The 21,171-nt window shown below is 58.3% G+C and overlaps 4 protein-coding genes across 4 annotated transcripts; all 4 read left to right on the top strand.

Moving 5' to 3' along the window:
• Positions 1-768: 768 nt before the first annotated feature.
• On the top strand, positions 769-2,205 carry LDBPK_351630 (hypothetical protein, conserved; the record flags this gene model as incomplete). Its single annotated transcript, XM_003864700.1, has 1 exon — positions 769-2,205. The coding sequence occupies one exon, from the start codon at positions 769-771 to the stop codon at positions 2,203-2,205; it is 1,437 nt and encodes a 478-aa protein (XP_003864748.1).
• A 2,889-nt stretch (positions 2,206-5,094) lies between these two features.
• LDBPK_351620 (hypothetical protein, conserved) lies at positions 5,095-10,950 on the top strand (the record flags this gene model as incomplete). Its single annotated transcript, XM_003864699.1, has 1 exon — positions 5,095-10,950. One exon carries the CDS (start codon positions 5,095-5,097, stop codon positions 10,948-10,950), a length of 5,856 nt encoding a protein of 1,951 aa, XP_003864747.1.
• Positions 10,951-13,463: 2,513 nt separating this feature from the next.
• LDBPK_351610 (hypothetical protein, conserved) lies at positions 13,464-16,292 on the top strand (the record flags this gene model as incomplete). The annotated part of the gene is made up of 1 exon (XM_003864698.1): positions 13,464-16,292. One exon carries the CDS (start codon positions 13,464-13,466, stop codon positions 16,290-16,292), a length of 2,829 nt encoding a protein of 942 aa, XP_003864746.1.
• Positions 16,293-17,153: 861 nt separating this feature from the next.
• On the top strand, positions 17,154-19,496 carry LDBPK_351600 (hypothetical protein, conserved; the record flags this gene model as incomplete). Its single annotated transcript, XM_003864697.1, has 1 exon — positions 17,154-19,496. The coding sequence occupies one exon, from the start codon at positions 17,154-17,156 to the stop codon at positions 19,494-19,496; it is 2,343 nt and encodes a 780-aa protein (XP_003864745.1).
• Positions 19,497-21,171: the final 1,675 nt, after the last annotated feature.

Raw genomic sequence — 21,171 nt, 5'->3', positions numbered from 1 at the left:
TAGACACTCTCTGGGCAACAATTCAAAAAGAAAAGATGGAAATAGACGCCAGGGAAGTCGTGGCGTCTCCCCCACAGCGGATGCGCACGCTTCATGAGGCACCCGTGCGTCTGATGCCCCTCCCCCCTCACCTGCAGGCGACGGTGTGAGTGTGAGCGCCGACGAACACGACGATCCACCCATGTCGCCGTGCGCCAATATGCCCTTCTCGAAGGTATCTCGCCGACAACGTCACGCACACGCATGCGACGGCGATGCAACCCTTCTCTTTCACTGTTGTGCCTTTGCTTGCTCACATTCCTCTGTCTGTACTTTCATTCCTCGCCTGCTGACCCCAACCTCAACGATGTTTTGTTGTTTCTCTCCTCTGCGTGCGCGCCGGACGGGGGGGGGGTGCACGGTGTCGAAGCAGGAAATAAAGAAAAGCGTATCCTCCCACCTTATCCGCAGATCTCACACGTCCATCTCAACGGCGGACTGCAAAGTGCGTGTACACGTTTTGTTGTTATGCTGCGCGCTGCAAGGGTCGACGCAGAGAGGCAGGGGGGCGAGAGACAGAACTGACAGCGCCTCTCCCTTTTCGGTCGTGCACCCCTCGCGCATTCCTTCGACGTAAAGCGTTTCATTGAAGCGAGAAGCAAGCGGAGAAAAACGAAAACTCGAAAGCTCAGAAAGGGCCGCGGTAGTTGCAAGCGGTACCACCTGTATAGAGGTAGAAGACCGATTTCTGAAGCTCCACAGCGCATCGTTCTTACAATCCCTATCGCCATGGCACCTGTGAACGTGGAAAGGGTGTGCTCGGTGTTTCACTTGTTCGCGGTGGACGCGGCCGACGCGCACGCCGACGCCGACGCCGCTGCCGCTCGGGATGAGATTCGCGAGCCGTACATCCCCGTCTGCTTCTTGGCTGCGGCGGCACGGGAGGTGGGATACTACCCCACCCCCACTGCCATTCATCAGTTCACTGAGACGGTGCCGGGCGCCGCGGCTGGCGTCGTGACATTCGCAGGCTTTCTGCAGTTCTGTGAGGATGTTGCGCACACAAACCAGCCAGGGCGGTCGGTTATTCACAAGATGGTAGAGAGCATAGACCCAAGCGGTAGTGGAGTGATTAGCCATCGCGATATCTTTCTTATCTTGACCAGCGACTCTGCTACCATCACTGACGGCGAGATCGACGCCGCGATGAAGCTGCTGGATCCGACGAACAGCGGATGCGTCCGGCTCAGCGACCTGGAAGCCGTGCTCGTCGACTCATGCGAACGCCAGCGGTTGGCGTCTGAGTCGCGATTGTCGTCAGACAATCAGCAGCAACAGAAGGAGCAGCCGCAGCATGAGCCATCCGTCGTTTGCACGACGGTAGCCGAGAAAAGTCACCAGCCGTTGCACTCCACTGACATCACCACAGCTGCTGTCATCCCCCAGGCGGGCTCGCCGGCGCCTCATCCGCAGCAACTGCAGCACTGTGACACAGCACGCCACCCTCAATCGGGGCACATGCCCGCGCAGCAGGAGGACCCGAAGCAGCATCCAAAGTGGCGGCGAAGGGCCTTCAACAGACGGAGGTACGAGGCCCCACGGTCCCCGCCGCCTGCAACGACCGCGACAGAGGGGGAACGCTCACAGGGGCAGGGACAGCGCTGGTGCGCCGCCGCGGTTAGCGAGTGCGATAGCTCCTTACAGCACGCATGCACCGGCTCGACCGGTGAGGCAGTTTCTCCGTGCCGCCAGAGCCTGTGCAACAGGCAAGACACGTTTGAGGGGACGCAGACGTCCATGACGGTAGATGTGAATCTGCAGCTGTCAGCCTGCCAGCCTACAGCGGAGGTGCGGCGCAGGAAGTTTGCCAGGAACTTCTCGGCCACCGCGTCGAACTTCGCCGCACAGACGCGGCTACGCCCTCCCCGGTGTGCTGCCTCTGCAACCGCAGCCAAAGAAGTATCGTCTCACGAGGGAGCTGAGAGCAGCAATGAGCTGCGCCCTCATCACAGCAACAGCGCAGATGCGAACGGCAGCGCACGCCGCAACGGGGCCCAGGGGCGCGAGTCGAAACAGCAGAAGTACTCCGGCGCGGCGTCAGACGCAAGGGGTCGTAGTGCGTTGGCCGATGCCGATAGCCCATCGGCTGCAGAGAGGGAATGGGCAATGATTGCCACCATACCGACGAGTAAAACGAGTGGATCGAAGTGCTGCAACATGTTCTAGTGCATCTGCCCGCCCGTGTAGCCCTCTTTCTCTACCTATCTCGTAGATTCTATTCATTTATGTGTGAGTGCATGTGCTCTTGCGAAACTTACGCGCGCGCCGACGACCCGATATACCCGTGCGCTTCCTGTTCCCCCCCCCCCCAGCTAAAATCCGTGGCGTGACGGTAGAAAGGAGTGTGTGAGAGAGGGGCTTGCTTGGGCGATTGCATCGACACCAATGCAGGGGCAACTCTTCGTGCGCGTGCTGGCACGTGTGTACGTTGAGTACGATACAGCGCGATGGGATCTCCTCCACGACCTTCAGGCACCCTCATCCGCGTCTGTAGTCACGCATTGCTCCTCTGAGCTTTTTTGTTTTTTTTTTTTTTGCGAACGCATCTTTCACTTACTCTCACCCACCCGCTTCGGTCCCTCTAAACTCTCCCCTGACGAGCCTCTGCCGGGCTCGCAGCGAACCCAACCGAAAAAGCGCAGCGGTTCGTGCAAATGGGAAGGGGAGAGTAGTGTGGGTGTGGGTGGGCTGGTCGTGGTCGCTTACCAACGCCAATGCCCCGTTGCTGTTTTTTTTTTGTCTCTCTTGGCCATTATGTCACTAATTCCCACCCTCCCTTCCACCTCTTTTTGCGCCGTTTCTTTTTAGTGGCATCGTTTTATATATATTCTGTGCTCGGTTTTCTAGGGGCCCATTGTGGTGTTGCGTGGGTATGCGTGTGTGTATTGGGTAGGAGTGGGTCGGGGCCGATGAAAGGAGAAGGAGGGAGGGTCGGCTGCCCTGTCCAGTGGCCGTTATGCACTACTCCGCTGTTAAAATGTCTGTCTGTCTCTCTGCAGGTCATCCTGCCCGCCCGCCCACCCTCGTCATCGCCCCCTGCCTCCTTCCCCGCCACTCTCCCTTCTTTCGAAGCCGGCGTTCAGGACAGCGCTTCTTTTGGGCTTTTCCCCCTCAGTGACGTGTGCGCAAACAACGAAACAAACTAAAGTAGAAGGAAAAAGTAAACAGCAGCGACAGCACCAGTCTTTGTGCCTGCGAATCCTTGCACCGTTCTCGGGCCCCCTCCTCTCTCTTTTTTCATGTGTGTGTGCAGGTAGGTAGGTGGGTGAGTGAGTCTGGGAGGGGCAGGGCCTGTTTTCTTTCATGGCCTTGCTGTCCGCTATTGTGCGTGTGCAACACGCTTATCTCCCTCCCTCGCATTTTCTTTGTTTATGCCTTACCATGCCTTTTTTGCGTATTTCAGAAGAACGGACAAGAAAAGGTCCTAGCGGCCGCACGTCTCCATAGCACCGATGCAGTCTCGCGTCTTGCCAGTCACAGCGCCTCCACGAGCTGCTTGGTGGGTAGCTGTGGCGAGGAAAACCTTGAATCAGCTCCCGCGATCAGTTGCGCACCCTCAGTCTTGGAGGCTACGACTTCTACGCCCCCAGTACTGTTTGTTGCTTCTCTTTGGTTCAGATGATCGTATCATCCAGTAGGCGCCGCTCGTTCCATGCCGCTTTCTCCATGACATTCTCCTCGACTTCCTCTCTCCGATTCTCTCTTAAGGATGCACTAACATATATACACACCAACGCAGGAGCGTGAAGGGCACATATACACAGAGGCAGGCAGGCGCATACACACACACACACACACACACACACACACACACACACATCTGTAAACATTGAAGACAGCAACCTTCTGAGTTCCCTTTCTTCTGCCCAATCATCCTTCTCATTCTGTTGTTCTTGCTTGTTGCTTGGCGGTGGACGATTTGAGTGTATTTCATTTCTTTTTGGGGGAGAGGGGAAGCTTGTTTGTGTGTGTGTGTGTGTCATTGTCTTTTCCCCTCGCCCCTCCCCTTCTTATTCTTGTTCAACCCTCCCCCCCCCCTCGCCTTCGCCTTCGCGCCTTCCCTTGGAGCGTAGCATACCTGACGGCGTCAAGGAGAGCGGGTGGAACAAAGCAGACCGACCAACGAAAAAAAAAACGCGGCGAAGCACGCACATCAGCTTCCTGGGGAAAAAAAAGCAGCGAGCAAACGACAAAAAAAGTACTCAACGAAAAGCCATCTATATAAGTGCACACACACACACACACATATATATGTATTAGTCAGGGGCACAGCAGGGGATACATACATACACACGTGTTTAAACTTGCGCTCCAATTATCATCACCAATACACCTTCTTGTTCTTTGTCGATGCTATTGTTTTTTTTTCCGCTCGTCTTTTCACATCACTCCCTTCCCATTTCGTCCTCTCACTTCGTTCTTCTGTGCGCTCGCTTCACTTGGTGGCGGTGGCGATTTTTTTTTTAATTTGGGGTTGCTGCTGTTGTCACCATTGCGTCATCCTCATTTTCTCTTCTCTATATTGACGGTGCAGCGGTGCACACAACTTTCTTCGCTGTCCGAAACCACAATTTATGATTTTGCACGCAGACACACGAATACTCACATAGTTGCCACATCCAAACTCGGCCGGTCGGTCGGTGTACATCGTCTTTTTCCTCTGCTCTGTGTCGCCTTTAGCACGCCTCCACCCTCTACACTCATTCAGTCGCCGATCACGCCGCCTTTCTTTTTTTTTTATTATTCTGCCCGTGTACGTGTACCTGCTTTGCACTTCCTTTCCTGTCAGCCTGCCCCTTAGCGCTCGAAGTTATTTTTCTTAGTGTTACACACCTTCACTGGCCCCCTCCTCTTCCTCACCACCACCACCCCCACTTCCACTCTTTCACCTGCCATCGCGTGTCAAGTGCTGAGAAGCACACGACACCTTCTTTGATTTTCCTTTAAGGCACCTTTTCTTGCCTTCCTTCTTGAACACCTTCCTCAGGGTGTGAGGGCACAGACCCACGGCTTCTGAACCGCACAAAACAGCGGGCGACCCAACCAACGCGACACATGTTTTCAAAAGAGAACTTCATCGACTTAGCTCACCAGGCGGTTAGCGCTGTTCGCCGGATAGTCGGCAGCTCCGAGTCATGGAACGTACGCGACGCGCTTTCGGCCACCTCGCAAGTCGTTCTCACAGTCTGTAAGGCAAACACCACACTGGACGCGGCTACTTTGGAGGCGTGGGTGAATGACCTCGTGCGGGAGCTGGAACTGCAGTCGACGCAGAGCGCCGCTGCCACAGAAACGGCGGCGGCGGGGGAGACTGGAGGTGCGGCAAGCAGCGTCAAAGACGAGGCATCGAAGCCGCTAAGCGAGCCGGCGCTCATTGTGAACCTCGAGGTTGCGCGAGAACTCATATACTCCTGCAACGCAGAAGAAACTGTAAAGGCGTACTTGAAAAAGAAGCTCGTGGCGGCCATCGTGCAGCTCTACGGCAGCGCCACGCTCACGCAGAGACTGCGTGACTGCTGCGCCTACGTCATCGTCGGCGTGTGCTCATCGCAGCAGCTGCTACTGCGCGACTTCATGTTTGCCTGTACCGACCGCTTGCACAGTCTCCCGCAGGACCACAACGGCCGCGTCCTTCAAATCCTCCTTGCGTCGCTCTTGGTAGAGGTGTTTCATCAGTTCCAGCTGTACTGTTACGGCCGGCTCAAGACAGACCTGGATGCAGAAACAGAAGCTCACTGCACGTCGCTCATCGACTGCCTTTTGGAAACAGCGTACTCGCTCATGGCGCAGGATGCGGCTGTCGTATCCCGCACCGCCACTGCGTCTCGGACGGCGTCGGGCGAGGCGGAGGAGAGCCTCGAGTCGGGGTCACCGTCTCCGCCACCAGCGACACACGATGAAACCTCCACGGCGACGGCAGCAGCGAGCAACAAAGATGGGAACAGCGGCGAGGCGGCAGGATCTCCTGCGGCGCCAACCACCACCGTAGCATATAACGGTGACACCCCGGCAGCTTCGCCTGCCAACGCCTCCTTGGACATGGCCGCCAGCGGCGCGAGTCTCGACATCACCACTTCTGTTGTGCTCCTAGCAGTTGCCGCTGGCGTGTATCGTGCACGGCCCGCCCTCAAGACCTACCTGGTGCGCCACTGGGGCGCTGAATATGCACGAGTGTGGGTCAAGGTAGCCTCGCAGCTCTCGAAGATGCGCACGAACCTTCTTCTGTCGCTGTCGTCTCGCTCGCCCGTGTCTGCCATGCTGGAGCCGGTAGAGTACTGGCGGGCAGAGATGCTCGAAGGCCTGGTGGAGCTATGCACGTCGGACAGCTTCACAACCCAGCGAGCCATGGTAATGGCGTCCATTGCCGGAAGCGGCAGCAACAATGGTAGCAGCAGCAACGGGGCAAGTCAGCACGGCGTGGTGTCTTCCACCAAGATAGGCGGCTCCTCAGCAGCGCGCGCGCCGGCATCCTCGTCTAGCGGCGCCACCGGTGCTCCCGCCGGCTCGGGGCCGAGCTTCAACAGCGCCGGCCGATATCAATTTGTGCCGATCCCAGCGGACTGGGAGACTTACCTGTCGCGCAGCACCTCGGCCGTGTGGCGCCTCGCCTCTGCCCTCTTTCCGTGCACCGTCACCTCGGAGGGCGTCAGCATTCTCAAGGCGGTGCTGCTACTGCTGAACACGCGCCACGCCTCAGCAGAGGCCCTGTACCGCAGCACCATTTCGACGCTGACATTGCTGTGCGTTGCGAACCCGCGCAACGCCGTGCTGCTGTCTGAGCACCACTTTTTGCGCACCATCATGGCACTGGTTAACTGCAACCAGCCGAGCGTCTTTCCAGCCTCCCAGCAGGTCACACTGCACTTTCGCCACAGCGAGCCAAGCACCTCCGCGCCGGTGGCTGCGCTGGCGCAGACCCTGACGCTGACCCCGGTCAGCACCCTGAACGTGAACACGACCCAGCTTACCTTCTGCTTTCTCAACACCCTCACCTCCACAACGTTCTCCAAGGCGACTGTGGAGCTGCTGATGCAGGGCATCAAGGACATGTGCTCGATGCCGTCGTCTCAGACAGATGTCGATATTATCGAGAACTTTCTCCACGGCCTCAGCCGCGCCTTCATTCCACACCCACTGCTCTTCTTCCCTGGCGATGGCTGCGTGAGCTGGCGGCTGAAGCAGATGTTTCCTCGAGGCAGTGGTTACAGCTTTACGGCGTGGATCTACCCGACGTGTGTGTGGACTGGCGGCAGCTGCCTCTACTCCTTCATGGATCCGAACGACACGCGGGTGAGCCTGCTAATCGTCGCCGACGGACGACAGTGCACGTTGGCGGTGCGGGTGAACAAGGGGGGTGGCGACCCGGCCGAGCTGGTCCTGAGCCGTGGTACCTTCGCCGCGACCACGTGGACGCACGTGGTTGTGAATCACGGCGTTGCCCTGAACGTGTACATCAACGGCCAGCGCCTCGAGGGGGTGCACGATGTGCCCTACCCCAAGGAAAAGCACTTCATCATGTTCAACATTGGCGGGGCCGCGGAGCTGCCGGGGTTCTTAGGCTTTATGTCGGGCATGAACATCTCCGCCACGCTCCCTGAGAAGGAGATCGCGAAGCTTCACGCCGCCGGGCCTGCTTTCTATGACCCCTCAAGGGACTGCGCCTCGTTTCTCATGCCTTTCTTCGAGGAAAAGCCCAATGCCCCGTCTGAGCCGCAGACGCCGTCCCTGCTGCAGCAGAACGACATGATCACAAAGAAGTCGGCGGAGTTCCGGTGGAACCGCATCGAGCTCTACGTGCCTACCGATATTGAAGAAATGATTGCGCCAAGCAAGGTGGCGGAATGGGTGCTCGGTGTGCTCAAGGGGCGGCGGACGGCGTCTGCTCAGAGCACGTCGACCTTTCTGAACGTTGCGAAGCTGAGCCTCAGTCTCTTGTCGACATCCATGCAGCTCGCGACGACGGAACAGCTGACGCAGCTGATGCTCAAAAACTACCTGGACCAGCTGCGCACCGAGGTGCTTTCGTGGAAGGTGACGTTCCCAGAGTTCGCATCACTAATGCTGCAGTCCGTGACGCCACGCGGTGGGGGCAAGGTGCTGCAGCACCATGCTTGCACGCAGCGCGTCTTTGACATCCTTCTCAGCTGTGTGCTGCGGGCAAGAACCCATGGCAGCGGGGGCGTGAACGGCGTCGCGCATCACCGAGTTTGCGCCAGCAGGGACACCATAGATCCGAGCGATGAGAGCGCCGCGGGGTCAACTGTGGCGTCGTCGGCGTCTGTGGCTTCGTCGCCATGCAGCGATGCCGCGCAGGAGGCGAACGCCACGAACATCATATTGCGCGAGCTCAGCGACTGTCTTCTTGTGAAGGAGAACATGGAGATGTTCCAGGAAGATTCGTCGCGGTTCCAGTGCATCCTCAACGTGTCCCTCTATCTCCCTAAGGAGTGCATCAAGTCCGTCGTGATTCTCATTGAAAAGCTGTGCCACAGAGAGGCAGAGCTGCGCCGGGTGCTCTTGTTCCTTTTCACGCCAAGCTCCGTCACTCCAACAGCGGACACAGCGAAGGTATGGGTGCTGCGCATGCTCTTCGACATTGCCAGGGAGGAGATGGCGATGTGCGAGATGATCCAGGAGTCCTTCAAGAGCCGGGGCGTCACACTCATGCTGCTGCTCATCAACGGCGAAAACCACTCTAGTGAGGCGATACGCCTGTTGGCGCTTGGCCTGCTCTCGTTGTTGATGCCGCTGAAGAGCTGCGCAAAGTTCTTCAAGAAAAGCGACGGCTTCGACATCCTCTCGCTGGCGCTCACGGAGCCGCGCAACGACATCCCGCTCGGTATTCGCACTTTCGATGCCCTCTTTCAAATCGCCTTCGACGGGTTCCGACGCCACCGGGAGAAGAAGCCGGAGGCGGACAGCATCGCCGCGCGGCTGATGGCCACTGCGCATATTCTGCACCGCCAAAAGCAGCGTGACCCGAGCTCGTCAGCCGCTGCCGGCGGCAGAGGCGGGTGGTCGACCAGCGTTACAGTAGCTGGTGCGCTGCAGAAGGGCCGCATGCAGCGGCACATCGCGGACTTCCTCGGTCACACACCTTCCATCATGGTGAACCACCTTGGCACGCGCCGCGGCTACAGCTTCGAGCATACGCACGACTACGGCAGAGTCAGGGAGGACTTCGGTGAGCTCGTGCTGCTGCACAAGGGAAGCCGCTACCACAACTTGCACCTTCCGATGGCGCTGAAGACGGTTCTGTGTGCGCTGGACTACCTGATTCGAGTGCTGCTGTACAGGCTGTCCTCGGCGCCACCGCTGGTGATCTCCCCAGCCGTGGCAGCGACAGCGACGGCAATCAGTGGCAACAACATTACCGGCTCCTCAACAGACTACCTGGCAACAGCAGACGAGTATCCGGTCTTGTCGACGCAGCGCCACGAGAGCGGGCTGCTGAGCACAAACGCGCGAGCTGCGCAGATGGATGAAGAGCGCGTGGTAGTTGAGGTTCTCAACTACCTAGACAAGTTGATCGAGTGGCCGAAGCACGCGCTGAAGGTGATGGACATACCATGGCTGGGCGGCTTGTGGGCAGCGGTTCGCGTCTTTTTCGAGAGGCCGGTGGACCCGAATGGTACCACGGGGGCGGTAACGCCGGTGCAGCCCTCGGAGCCGGGGACGATGGCGCTCACGCCTGCCGTGGCGGGGGCAAACCACCCACCCTCTCTCTCCACGCTGCAGCCGTGCGAGGCGGCCATTCGGCGCTTGCATCAGGATCGCAGTGAGTTTGTTGCTGAGGTGACGCAGCGCTGTCGCACGGTCATTCGAAAGATGGTCATCCTCGACATCTCCATGAATGAGCGGGCGCAGATTCGATCGATCCGCGACGGCGAGCATCCGCCGCGTCTCGTGCGGATCGTTCTCGAGGAGGTGGCGCGTTACTTCTCCGTCCAAAAGAACGGTGAGCTTCTCGAGAACGCCGGCACCATCATCCGGAACTTGAACTCGCTCTTCAAGGACGTGCACACCGCGTTGCGCCCCTTCCCTCCAACGCTCGGTGTGGCCATTGTCATCGCCATCACGAACATCTCCGTGTCTAGCAGCATGCAGGTGCGGCGTCGAATGAAGAACAGCAGCAACCTCCTGACAATCCGCGATCACCTCGCGTTCTATGTCTTGCGCGAGTCGCGGAGGTTTTTGCGGCTCCGGAAGCGCTCTCTGAACCAGCTGATTCACATGAACGTCAACAACGCCAACTCAATCACGGTGCTGCTCCTGCACCTCTCAAACAGCATCAAGGAGAACAACGTGAACGAGGTGGAGGTCCTCATGCCACTGATCCGGCAGCTAGCGGTTGCCGACTCGGCTCGGCTGCGGGAGCTGCACGCTCTGCTAGGCGACAGCAAAGCCGCGCGCACCTTGGAAGAGCTGCTGAGCAGCAGCGGGGGAGCCATCACCACCGTGCAGAGCCCGCTACTGCTAAGCACGCACACCTCACAGCCCACGCTATCGGACCACTGCGCGAGTGATGCGTTTACAGATGCGGACTTTAGTACCGGTGGCGGGGAGCGGGCTACGTGGGGCCCAAGCCACGGTATCGGTTCAAACCTGCTGGAGGAGGAGGGCGGAGAGCTGAGTTCAGGGGCGTGCACGGTGCAGCTGCTTGAATGGTGCAAAACGAACAAGGAGGCCTGGGCCGCCATTCAGCGAAACGTGCACGCCGCGATGGCGAGCATGGGGCTGGAGAAGAGCGATGATAAGGCGCAGCATCAGCAGGTCAGCAGCGCCTCCGGCTCCCCGAAGGCGTCGGCCGGCGCGCACGTTGGCCTGAGCGATCGGAGCAAGCGAGAGTTCCAGCAGCTGCGGGACGAGCTGCAGTCGGAACTCGCGAAGCGCAAGGCAGGCAGCAAGTGAATCGTGCCCGAGAGAAAACCGCACAAGACAGAGGTGGCAATTTGCGCGGAAATCGAGACTCTGAGGCTTTGGCGCCACAAGTGCGAATGGGAAAGGCCAGACAGTCTCGCGTCACACCGCCTATGAGCGACATCACTTTGCTATTTGGTCGTGCCCCCTGCCGCGCCAAGCCCCCACCCCCACCCCTCCCCACTCAGTCGTCTTTGTTCTCAACTATTCGTGTCATAAGTGCATGCCCGCTCGCGCTATTATCGTGATCGCAGTGGCCCAACTGGACTTCTCAAATTCTCTTTTGCCTTCCATCCTCACTGATGTGCTCATCCGTGTCGCGGCTGCTCTGTGCTATGTAGTTGACCGTCGATGACGTTTTTTCAATCTGCACCTGCACAATGGAAGCACTATGATGGAGGGTAGCAGAGAGAAGGCGCATCGTCAGCTCTGGATACATATGCGTGAGTGTATGTTTTTATGTAGGAATGTGCATGTGCACGTATTGTATATGTGTGTGTGCATATGTGTGTGCGTACGTCCTTCTCTCTCCGTCTCTGCATCAGCGTGCGGTGGGGTGTTCCCGTGTCTAGTCGTTGCTGCTCACTCACTTGGGCGTGTGTACATTTTATTACGATTTTCATTTCTTTTTGGTTTTGTTTGCGATGCCGCGAAAGATGCTTGCTGGCAGTGTCTCTCTTCTCGCTCCCTGTATGTGTTTATGTGTCGCGGTAGTCGTAGTGGTTGTGGTTTTGTTTCGTTTCGCTTTCTTCTCTTGCCAACCTTGTGTGCGATTCGTTGCTGAGCGATGGAAAAAAAAAAAAGAATGTGAAGCAGACACTGCGAAGGCACTCCTCAGCTCACCGGAACACCTTCAGCGTCCTCCGTAGTGGCCTTGCTCATCCCGATCCGCGCGCGGATGCGCAGATGCAAGCAAGTTTCCGACCCACGCACCCCCTCCCCTCTGGAAGGGACAGTCGCTCAATGGGTTCCCATGCGCAACAGGAGGTTGTGCATGTGTCGTATCAGCTTCCTTTTTGCTTGTCTCGTGCTTGCTGCGTCACCATCATGTCACTGCTTGCTCACCCTCGGTCTCCGCTACCCCACCCCTTTTGCCTTACCTCGTTCTCTTGCTGCTCTACACTTCTCTCTCCCTCCTCGCCTGCTGCGCATGCAGATACATTGCTAGATTTCTCTACGCTCTCTCGGCGGAACACGCCCAGTACACATCGCTGTCTCCCTCTCTCAATTAGCATCCTCATCATCTCCCCTTTAAACAGCCAAACAAGGGTGCGGCTGCTGCTTTCTTTTTGTTTTCCTCGCCAAGCAAGAAAAGCGCTGGAGGAAGCAGCGGCAGTGGCTTTTAGTCCCTCCTCTCTGCCAGCGCTCAGCGAGGAACAACAGCCCTCCGCCCAACCCCCCCCCCGGACGGTAAAGAAGAGGCCAGCGGAAGTGAAGACACAAAGAAGTGAGACGAGCGCGTCTTCGCTTTCGCATCACATTCGTTCTTTTTCTCTAGCGTCCTCTCTTGGGCCTTTGCGGTCATTATTTCTTGCTGTCTCGCACGCATCCGCATGCGCGGGGCCCGCCGTGGCTGAGCGAAGAGGCTTCCTCATGCTCGTTTTGTTGGCGATCTCTTCTCCCCCTCTTCACCAGACTTGGCAAAGAGAAAGAGCGAAGTGTTCTTATCTGCTTCGCAGCCTTCCCCGTAGCTGCACCGCCCTCTCTCCGCTCCCCACTTTGCGCGCGTGTCTGTGCGTGTGTGTTCTGTGTTCATTTGCCACCCGTTTAGACTTTTTCTTGTGTGTTGCGCTCTAATTTTTCTTTCTTCGTTTCTAGAATCTCCTCCCTCCCGCCCCCGCCCTCCAGCACCGCCATCCTTCTCTCCACCGGTCACACGTGCCAGTGTGCGCTGGCTTCTGGAGTCTGCCTGCCGTATCGCTCTTGCTGCGTACTTGCACCTTTCTCTTCTTGTGTTTCTCTCACTTCGTAGGCGCTACCCATCGTCGTATTACCTGGCTGGTGGTTGCCGTGCTAGTGTCTTTGTGTTCGCGTGCGTGTACGTTTGTAGCCGCTTTTTGATCCGTCGTCCCACTCCGCCTTTCCTGCACCTTTCTCTCTGTCGACTCCCGCCGCTGTGGCGCATAACATTTTTTCCCCTCCGCACTTTGCTCTTCTTTATTATCCTTTTTTTTTTTCACGCGAGGGGACATTTGTGGCGGTCGCTTGCGTGTGGGTGTGCGTGCTCGCAGGCTCGTGCTTCTTCTGTGCCTCCGATCGCCCCTCATCTCTATCCGCTCCTCTTTCTGTTCTCTCCCTCTCTCACTCGCTTCTCTCTCCACGTGCCTGGCTTTTCTCTGCTGCTGTTGGTCACCGCCGTCCCCTCACTGCCCGGACCCTTTTCCCTGTGGTGCCACCTCGTGTGAACTGAATTCTTGTTTTCTTTTTTCCTCTCCTCAACCGCAGACATTGAGCTTCGACGTTTATGCTGCGCCCGTTCCAACGCCAACAACAAAAAGTTGGCTATGTTCCGCTGTGAGGAGGCGACGTTTTACGCTGGTGTAGCCCTTCTCTGTGGCGTGGTGGCTCTCTTTGCCGTGACTCGTGCCTTCCTCTATGCGCTCGGTGTCCTTGTTAGCCACGTGGTGAGGGATGGCTGCTTTCCGCCCTTACTGGAGCATAGCGTGTGCGCGGCGGCACTGATCACCGCTGTCGTTCTCTTTGGTAATGTCAGCGCCCTCCTATCGTGGATGGTGCTGCTCGCCACCGTCACCAGCGGTGCGCTCTGCTGGTCGCTAAGGAGTTTCCGCTGGATGGGCGTGAGCAGCTTCGTGTTCTACTCAATCGCCTTGATGCATGTGGTTGGCCCTGCATTTGTCGAGGAGGTGAACCTGACCAGGCTAGAGGTGTCTGCACTCGTGCAGGGCCAACGAGTGCTGATCCCTTCGCTGCCCCCGCCACGCACTGCGGATGAGTCGCCCTCGTCACTGTCGTCGTTGCCCGCTCTGCGCATCTACGCATACTATGACAAAGTGAAGATCGAGGGAAGTGCGTCGCCTCTGGCCACCTCAACGGTGTCGGCTGCGTCGCTCAGACTACCGCTGGAGCTGCCACCGTGGTGGACACACGGCGTGCGGGGAGTCAGCGAGTGCAACGGAAGCGTGAAGAAGTGCTCGCGGGGCGATCGCATCACGCAAGGCGCCGAGCTCCCTTTTCCCACGCACCACATAATAGCCAGCGGTGATGACACGCAGCTGTCGCACTACACGCGTGGCATCGATATCGCTGCATCTGCCCTGGCGGGCAGTGACAGCATCCATTTGGTCGGCCGCCGTGGCGCCATTCGGCACAGTCATGTGTACTGTATCATTCCAGGCAAAGGCGCCGACCCCATGCGCCCGTCGGCGACCACTGTGTCTTCGCTCGTATATGTGCGCTGTCTGCGGCTGCGGGAAAACATCCTGCTGCACAACGTCACCATTTACTGGGCTGCTTATCCGTCGTCATCGTCACCGCCGCCTACATTTGCAGAGGCGGAGCGCAGAGCGGACTCGTCGAGTAGCGCACCTTATGCTTGGCGGGCGCTCCATGTAGGCGCTGACTCTGAGCAGGCATGCGTGGAAGTGCAGGCTCAGCTGCAAGGAGAGCTTGGCATGGCTGTTACCTCGTCGCTAATTGAGTGTGTCGACGAGGTAGACATGGCAAAGCTGCCGCCGTCGTTTGTCGCCAAGGCACCGCTGCTCGTGTGGCTTGGGTGGCAGCTCCCCGGCTACGTGCACCGTGTGCAGGACATCCTCCTCTTCTTCTCGAGTCACGTCGCCGCACCGGCATCGGCGCTGGTTGTGGTGGTATGTCGCATGAGCTACAAGGCCGCGTCCGCGCTGGGGCAACAGTGTGGGGTTTGGCTGGTGCAGATGGCGCCATACGTGAAGCATGGGGCGGAGCAAGTCGCTGTATTTGCGGGAGGAGCTCTGTGCGGTTCCTCTGCGCGACGAGAGGCGTTGATCGGCGCAGAGGAAGGCGCCGTCGATGCACGGAGGGCCGTGCTGCGCGCTATGGCGACTCCGTCGTCGGGGTGTGCCGCTTTTACGCGCGCGCACGCGACGCGCTCAGCCTTCCGCGCCGGCGCACAAATGCGTACGTCCGTCGTCTCCGCCGTGTCTGCCGCCGTGGACGGCCTCGACCTGGTGCCGGGTGTGTGGTCCGTGTATGCTTGGGCGTGGAGGGCGGAGCACCGCGTCACGCTATGGATCGTTGCGGCGCTACAGAACGCCTTTTGTTTCGCGTTGTGCGTAGTGCTGCAGCCGATTGCCCGATTGCTGATCATCGCCGCGCAAGACTGTGCGGCTCTGGCGCCCAAGTTCGTCGTTTTACTGCGCTGTCTGGGGCGAGCTATTTCTCAGCTCCGCATCTTAACCTACTTTGCACGCTGCTGCACTTTCATGTGGGCGCTGGAGAAGCGTGTGTGGCACTACGAGTGGGTCGCGCTCGAGCTCGTACTGGCCTTTCTCGTAGTCCAGTGCGAGACGGTGGCTTGTGTATTCGCCAAGCACACTGTCGTGGGTGTTGGCTGGGCGAACAGTCTAGTGCGACACTACAACGCCACTTCCTTTTCTATTCACATAGCTGTAACCTTCCTTCAGACGGCGCTTCTGGGGATCGCGATGCGCAACGAGCTGCGCATGTTTGTCGTGGCAGAGCAGCAGCAAGCGCCGGCCCGCAACTTGTTTTCTCGCTACATGCCGAGCAGCTTGGCAACGTGGCTGCCGCCGAGCTCCTTTGCGAATCATGTCAACGGATTCTGGATGCTGGTGCGTGCCCATCTCGTTGAGTGTGTGCGGTATTTCCTGCTGCATGCAGTGGCCGCTTTGGTGCTAATCGGCCTGTCTGTGCTGCCCTTCGCCAGCAAGCTGTATGCCCTGTCTCTTCGCTACCTGTTCCCTTGGCTGTCGTGTCAGTACTTCCTCGCCTTCTTCTCGCCCGATCTACCGGCGGTGCGACGCGTCGCGGTGTACTTCGTCGGTCGCATGGCCGTTGCAGCGGTGCTGCAGGACACTATCGGTGATTTCATTTACCGTGTGCTGAAAGACTTACTGATAGCCGTGGGACTAACCGGTGGTCTCGCGCTGCTGCTGTGGGGCTGGCCGCAGCGCGCGACGCTGGCAAAGCAGGTGGCGACGGCCATCGCGGACAGCCTTCAGACTACCCCAATGCCGGCGCGTGTGAGCGTGACAGCGGCTGCCGACTGCAGCGACGCAGGGTTGAGGGTCGCAGAGGAAGCCGCGGAAGACGAGGAGGCGCGGCAGCGGGACGTCTCTGTAGCAAAGCAAATCGACCTTACCGACGCCGCTTGATTGCGTAGCGCAAGCTGCGCGTTCGCCATCAGGAGGCGAGCGTACGAAGGCACGATCACCAGCACTATAGGAGGAAGACGAGGGACGCAACCCTATAAACTCGCCGCGCCCAGTGTATGCGCCCCTGTGGTGTGCTCAGGTCAGCACGCGCAATACAGCTCCTCTTCCTCTCACGTTCCCCAGCCACTCATTCGAAAAAAAAAGCTACGAAGCCTCTGTCAAGCGGTGCGATATACATGTGCGCGTGTGTGCACGCGGCGTCGTCGGGGCTTCATCAAAAGAAAGCGAAGCGGCGAAGTAGCGCACAACTCGCAAGTACCGACGCAGCTGACCGTTTGTGGCGTGCAAGCAGATGTGCGCGCGTTTCGTGTATGGGAGACCGACTCTTGGCACGCGCACGTTTCGAGACAAGGAGGAAAAGTGAAAGACTACCACGTCGAGGGTGGATGGGATGAGGAGCGGGTGACACTCTGTGCTCATGCATGACGAGCAACTGCAGATTCAAATGGATATCGCCGCACCCCGCGTCCCCGCATGGCTGGCTCTTTGGACATCGCCGCCGCCCCGGACCACCCTCCGCCTCCAGCCTCTCTCTCTCTTCACATGTTTTTCTCTTCACCCACCCTTTACCCCTTTCCTCTGGCGATACTGTTGCGCTAGTATCGGGCATCGGCCGCTGAGTGACGGGGCTTCTGTAGCTCGACCTTGTGGGTGGTTTCTCTATCGTGCTCTGCCACCCCAGCTGTATTACGGTTCTAGAGCTCACTGGCACGACACACACACACACACACACACACAATATAGAATAATAATAAAGAGAAAAAGGGCGCGGCTGCACTTGAACACCCCGCCAAGCGCAGAATGCAGCACTCCTCTTACGGCGCTTCACTTCCCGATGCGCTGGTGCGTGCCATACGCGCAGCCAGCAAGCCCTTTTTCCAGATTCAGGCCTCCCGGTACGCGCAAGAAGCCAACAGCAGGTCGGACTTGGGTTTCGTGTCGCTTGTGATGAAGACGAAGGCACTCGTGCCGCAGGAGAAGTTTGATAGCAGCCACCTGTTGCCCAGTGCCTGGTCTGAGCTGTACCGCACTGCTGTGAAGGAGTTGGCGGACGCCGACGCCAAGGAGCTCTGGGGCCTCGTCTCCGTAGTGCTAAGAGTGGTGGAGCAGGGCGCGGTTGACTGCGTAAACGCGAGTGCCGCCATTGTCGAGTGGCACAGCTGGTTTGACGATGAACTCGCAGACGCCGGAGCGGTGATTCGGCAGCTGCAGTGCGAGGACCCGCACGCCGATTCGGATGTTGTTGTCGAGGAGCTCGGGTCGAACGTGTTAGGCCGCATCGAAGGTGCATTTCTCACTGGGCACTTCCACGCCGCCGCGTCGCTCATGGACGCGCTGCTGCTGTACCTGCGCCGCGGTGGGTCAGCACTGCTGACCGCGGAGGTGGAAACAGCCTTGGCGAATGTGAAGCGGCTGCTCACGGTTACGTTTCACGACCCGGTGAGCCACCGGCAATGGGTAGAGACCGCGAACGACGAACTTCAGGACTCGCGCATCACTCTTTTGACTGCGTCCCGAGGCAGCCAGAGCGGCAACGACAATGGCAGCGGCAGCAGCGCCGGCGGGGCCACTGTGATGGACAAGCTGGTCGAAGACCTCTGCGCCGCCTCCTTAGACATTCTCCTGCTCATCACGAAGGATGCGAAGCGGATGTGCGATCGGTGCCTCGACTCGCACCGCACCGCCACAGATTTTCTAGTAGCGGTATGCGCTATCATGGAGCCCTACGCAGGCCTCCAGCGTGTATACTCGCTCTTTGCCAAGTACGTGGATGACTGGGACAACACCGATGGTCGTCAGTGGTACTACGAGTGCGTCTTGGCAATCCTCGGCGTGGGCTCGGTAGTGGACATGGTGGCGGCGATGCACGAGGTGGCGATGATTGTGGCAGAAACGTTTCCGCAGGCGGCGGCGGTCTCCTCCACTATCAGCGATGAAGATGCATACGACTGCGACAACGACGACGCGGATGAGGTTAGCGATACTGTGAGCCTCGACGCCGTCACAGCCGCCGCAAAGCCACCGAGTGCAGCAACGACGCGGCGCTTCATGTTGACCTGCATGACGGCCCATATCGCCGACCTGTGTGCGCCGGCGGTCGTTTCCGCCTCAGCAGCCGATATTCACTTGACGTTCTGCCGTAACGAACTTGTTACGGCCTACGCGCGGCTCTTTGCAATGCATCCCCGCACGTGGCGCATTGCCGGCCTCTACGCCTGCTACTCGCCCCTCAATGACCCGCTTTTCCTCAGCGAAATCGTGCTTGCCGTGGCGCCGGCGGCCGCGGCAGACGAGACTGTGTACCGAAGTCTGCGTGCTTTCTTCCACACAACGTGGAGCACTAGCAGTGACCATCAGCAGGCGGTGCGCGCAAAGCTGGAGGCCGCGCTGCCGGAGCACGCGGCTGTGGCGAAGTGGTGGTCCGCAATGGAATACTACTACTCCCAGTCCTACCGGGACGCACACCGGCATATTATCATGACGCAGCTAAACAGCGGCAACTGTGTGAGCGCGGTGTGGCTAGCCGTGCAAACACAGCTAACGGAGGTCATCGAGTCTGAACTGCGCCGTCAGCTGAAGAGCAAAGATGCCTTGGGGAACGCGCAGCTGTACACGGTAGGCTCCGCCGTCCAAAATGGGTTCGTTGCCGTAGGTGCATGCGCAAACATGGAGCTGGGGCGCTACCTATGCGCTGCCGCGGCGTTCTCGGCATACCGGCAAGCCGCGACGGCAGCCGACGCGTCTCTCGCGATGCTTGCTCAGGGCCAGCCATCCTCGCTTCAGCCATCGCGGTCGCCGTCTCGAAAATTCGAATTCGCCCTCGCGGCGGCGGCTACGTGCCTGCAGACGATCGAATCGGCTTTGAAGAGTGTCGTTGAGTGTCACGCGATGGTGCACCCGTCCACGATCTTCACCCTTGTCGAGCACGGTACCTCGCTGCTGCTCTCACTGCGCCAGCTCATGCGTGTCCCAGGGACAGGGGAGTCTACCGGCTCCGCTCACGTCTCCAGCTGTGTGCTGCCGCTGCTGATCGAGTCTTACGAGCTCGCAAGCATCCACAACGTCCACCACGACCCGAACCTCGCAGATCGCAGTCGCGCCTTGGCCGAGAAGCTGGCTCACGTGCACCAGACCTCCATTTGAAGGGGCAACAGAGGAACGCTGCTTGAATGCGGGGGGAGAGCGAAGAAGACGGCCACATGCATCCGCGCCCTACCCGCTGCGCACACCCGTGTGCCACGCAAGCACAGGAAAGGCGTAAGACGCAGGGCAGGAGAAACCGATGCGACCGTTGCGTGATGGGGAGCCGTGTGCCTGTATGTGGCACGGCTTCTTCAGTGTAGCTGGGTGTTCTCCTGAGGCAAGCAAAGTTGTAGCACGCTGGTTGCTGTTGAGTGTGAGTATGTGTGCGCGTGTGTGTGCGACAACTCAATTCCGTAAACCAGGGAAGCAGAAGGAAAGGGCGGAGGGATTTGTGCAGAGGTGTATGCAAGTTTAAAAGTCTTCAGAAAGCAAGCAGCGCATCATCACCAATGGCTTAGATTTATTTCTCTCATCTGCGCAGGTCTGAACGGGTGTGTGTGTGTGTGTGTTACGAGTAGTTCTCTCCTCGCTTCGCTGAGATTTGGGTGGCGTAACGGGGAGGAGGTGGCAAGATGGCCGAAGAAGCGGGTGCGCAGCTGTTGGTGCTGATCACGTCCCCTATCTTTGCATGTGCGATCACGCCCAAAACAGACAGGCACATACACACACATGCCGACTTGTATGGTCAAAAATAAGCAGGCAAGGAGGAGGACAATGCGTTCTTCGATTCTGTTGTTTCTTTTTTTTTTGCCTCTCTCTATATGCCAAGCTGGTAATGTAGTGCACCATCGCACGCCACGTCCATTCTCTCGCCTGCTCGTTCTCTCTCCGCCCTCCGTATTCACCACCGACAACCTCCCTCGTACACCATCCCGACACGCACATGCGTGCTGCAAGAGAAGGAAGCAGTAACAATACAAACGAGGAGCACACTGTCGTTTGCTCGTTGAAAACAGCAGTGCCCTCCAACGCAACACGACGCGAATCGCCTCTCCTTTGATTCACCGCCGCAGCAATCCCACTTTCACGCACCCCCCCCCCTCCCCTCCCCAGCTCTCTCTCCCTCTTTCTCTCCCAAGGCGGCAACCGATTATCCCACCTCAGTGTTGTTTCACCCACACCTTTGGATACGAGTAAGACGGGCTCCCCAGTTGCAACAGTAACACGGCGCAATGTGGTGAAGACGAGCGTATCCTTGTCTCCCATCCCTTTTTGTTCTGCTCTCATTATTCTTCTGTTGCTGTTTTTGACTCTCGGATAGTGGTGTGGAGCGTGCGTGTGTGGATATGTGTGCTCGTTACAGGCTATCCTGTCACCATCGCCACTCGCCGTTCTCTCGCTGCCTGTCTGTGTGTGTGTGCGTGTGCCAGCGACTGTATACGGATAGCGTGGGTGTGTATGCATGCGCGCGCTTCTTTTATTTCGTCTCAGTGTGCTCATTCTAGACCTTCGTCCCTCCCACCCCATCATCCCTCTTTTTTTTTTCGGAAGTTCTCTTATATATATATATATATTCGTTTCGATAGCGAGACACCAATCTATATATACGTACAGGTATATTACCTCATCTATGTGTTTTCAAGAGCGGCGTACGCATCTCGCCCCCATTCCTTACCCCGCCCCTTTTTATATCTGCTTGAGAGCTCGTTGAGTTGTCGTGTCTGGCTTTGTTTCTCCTCTTTCGCGCTTTTCGAAAGCCTGCCATCACAACGAGAAACAGCCCCCCCCCACCCCA

Source organism: Leishmania donovani, chromosome 35 (assembly GCF_000227135.1).
Source record: "Leishmania donovani BPK282A1 complete genome, chromosome 35".
Lineage (NCBI taxonomy): Eukaryota > Euglenozoa > Kinetoplastea > Trypanosomatida > Trypanosomatidae > Leishmania > Leishmania donovani.
This window is presented reverse-complemented; position numbering and strand designations above follow the sequence as displayed.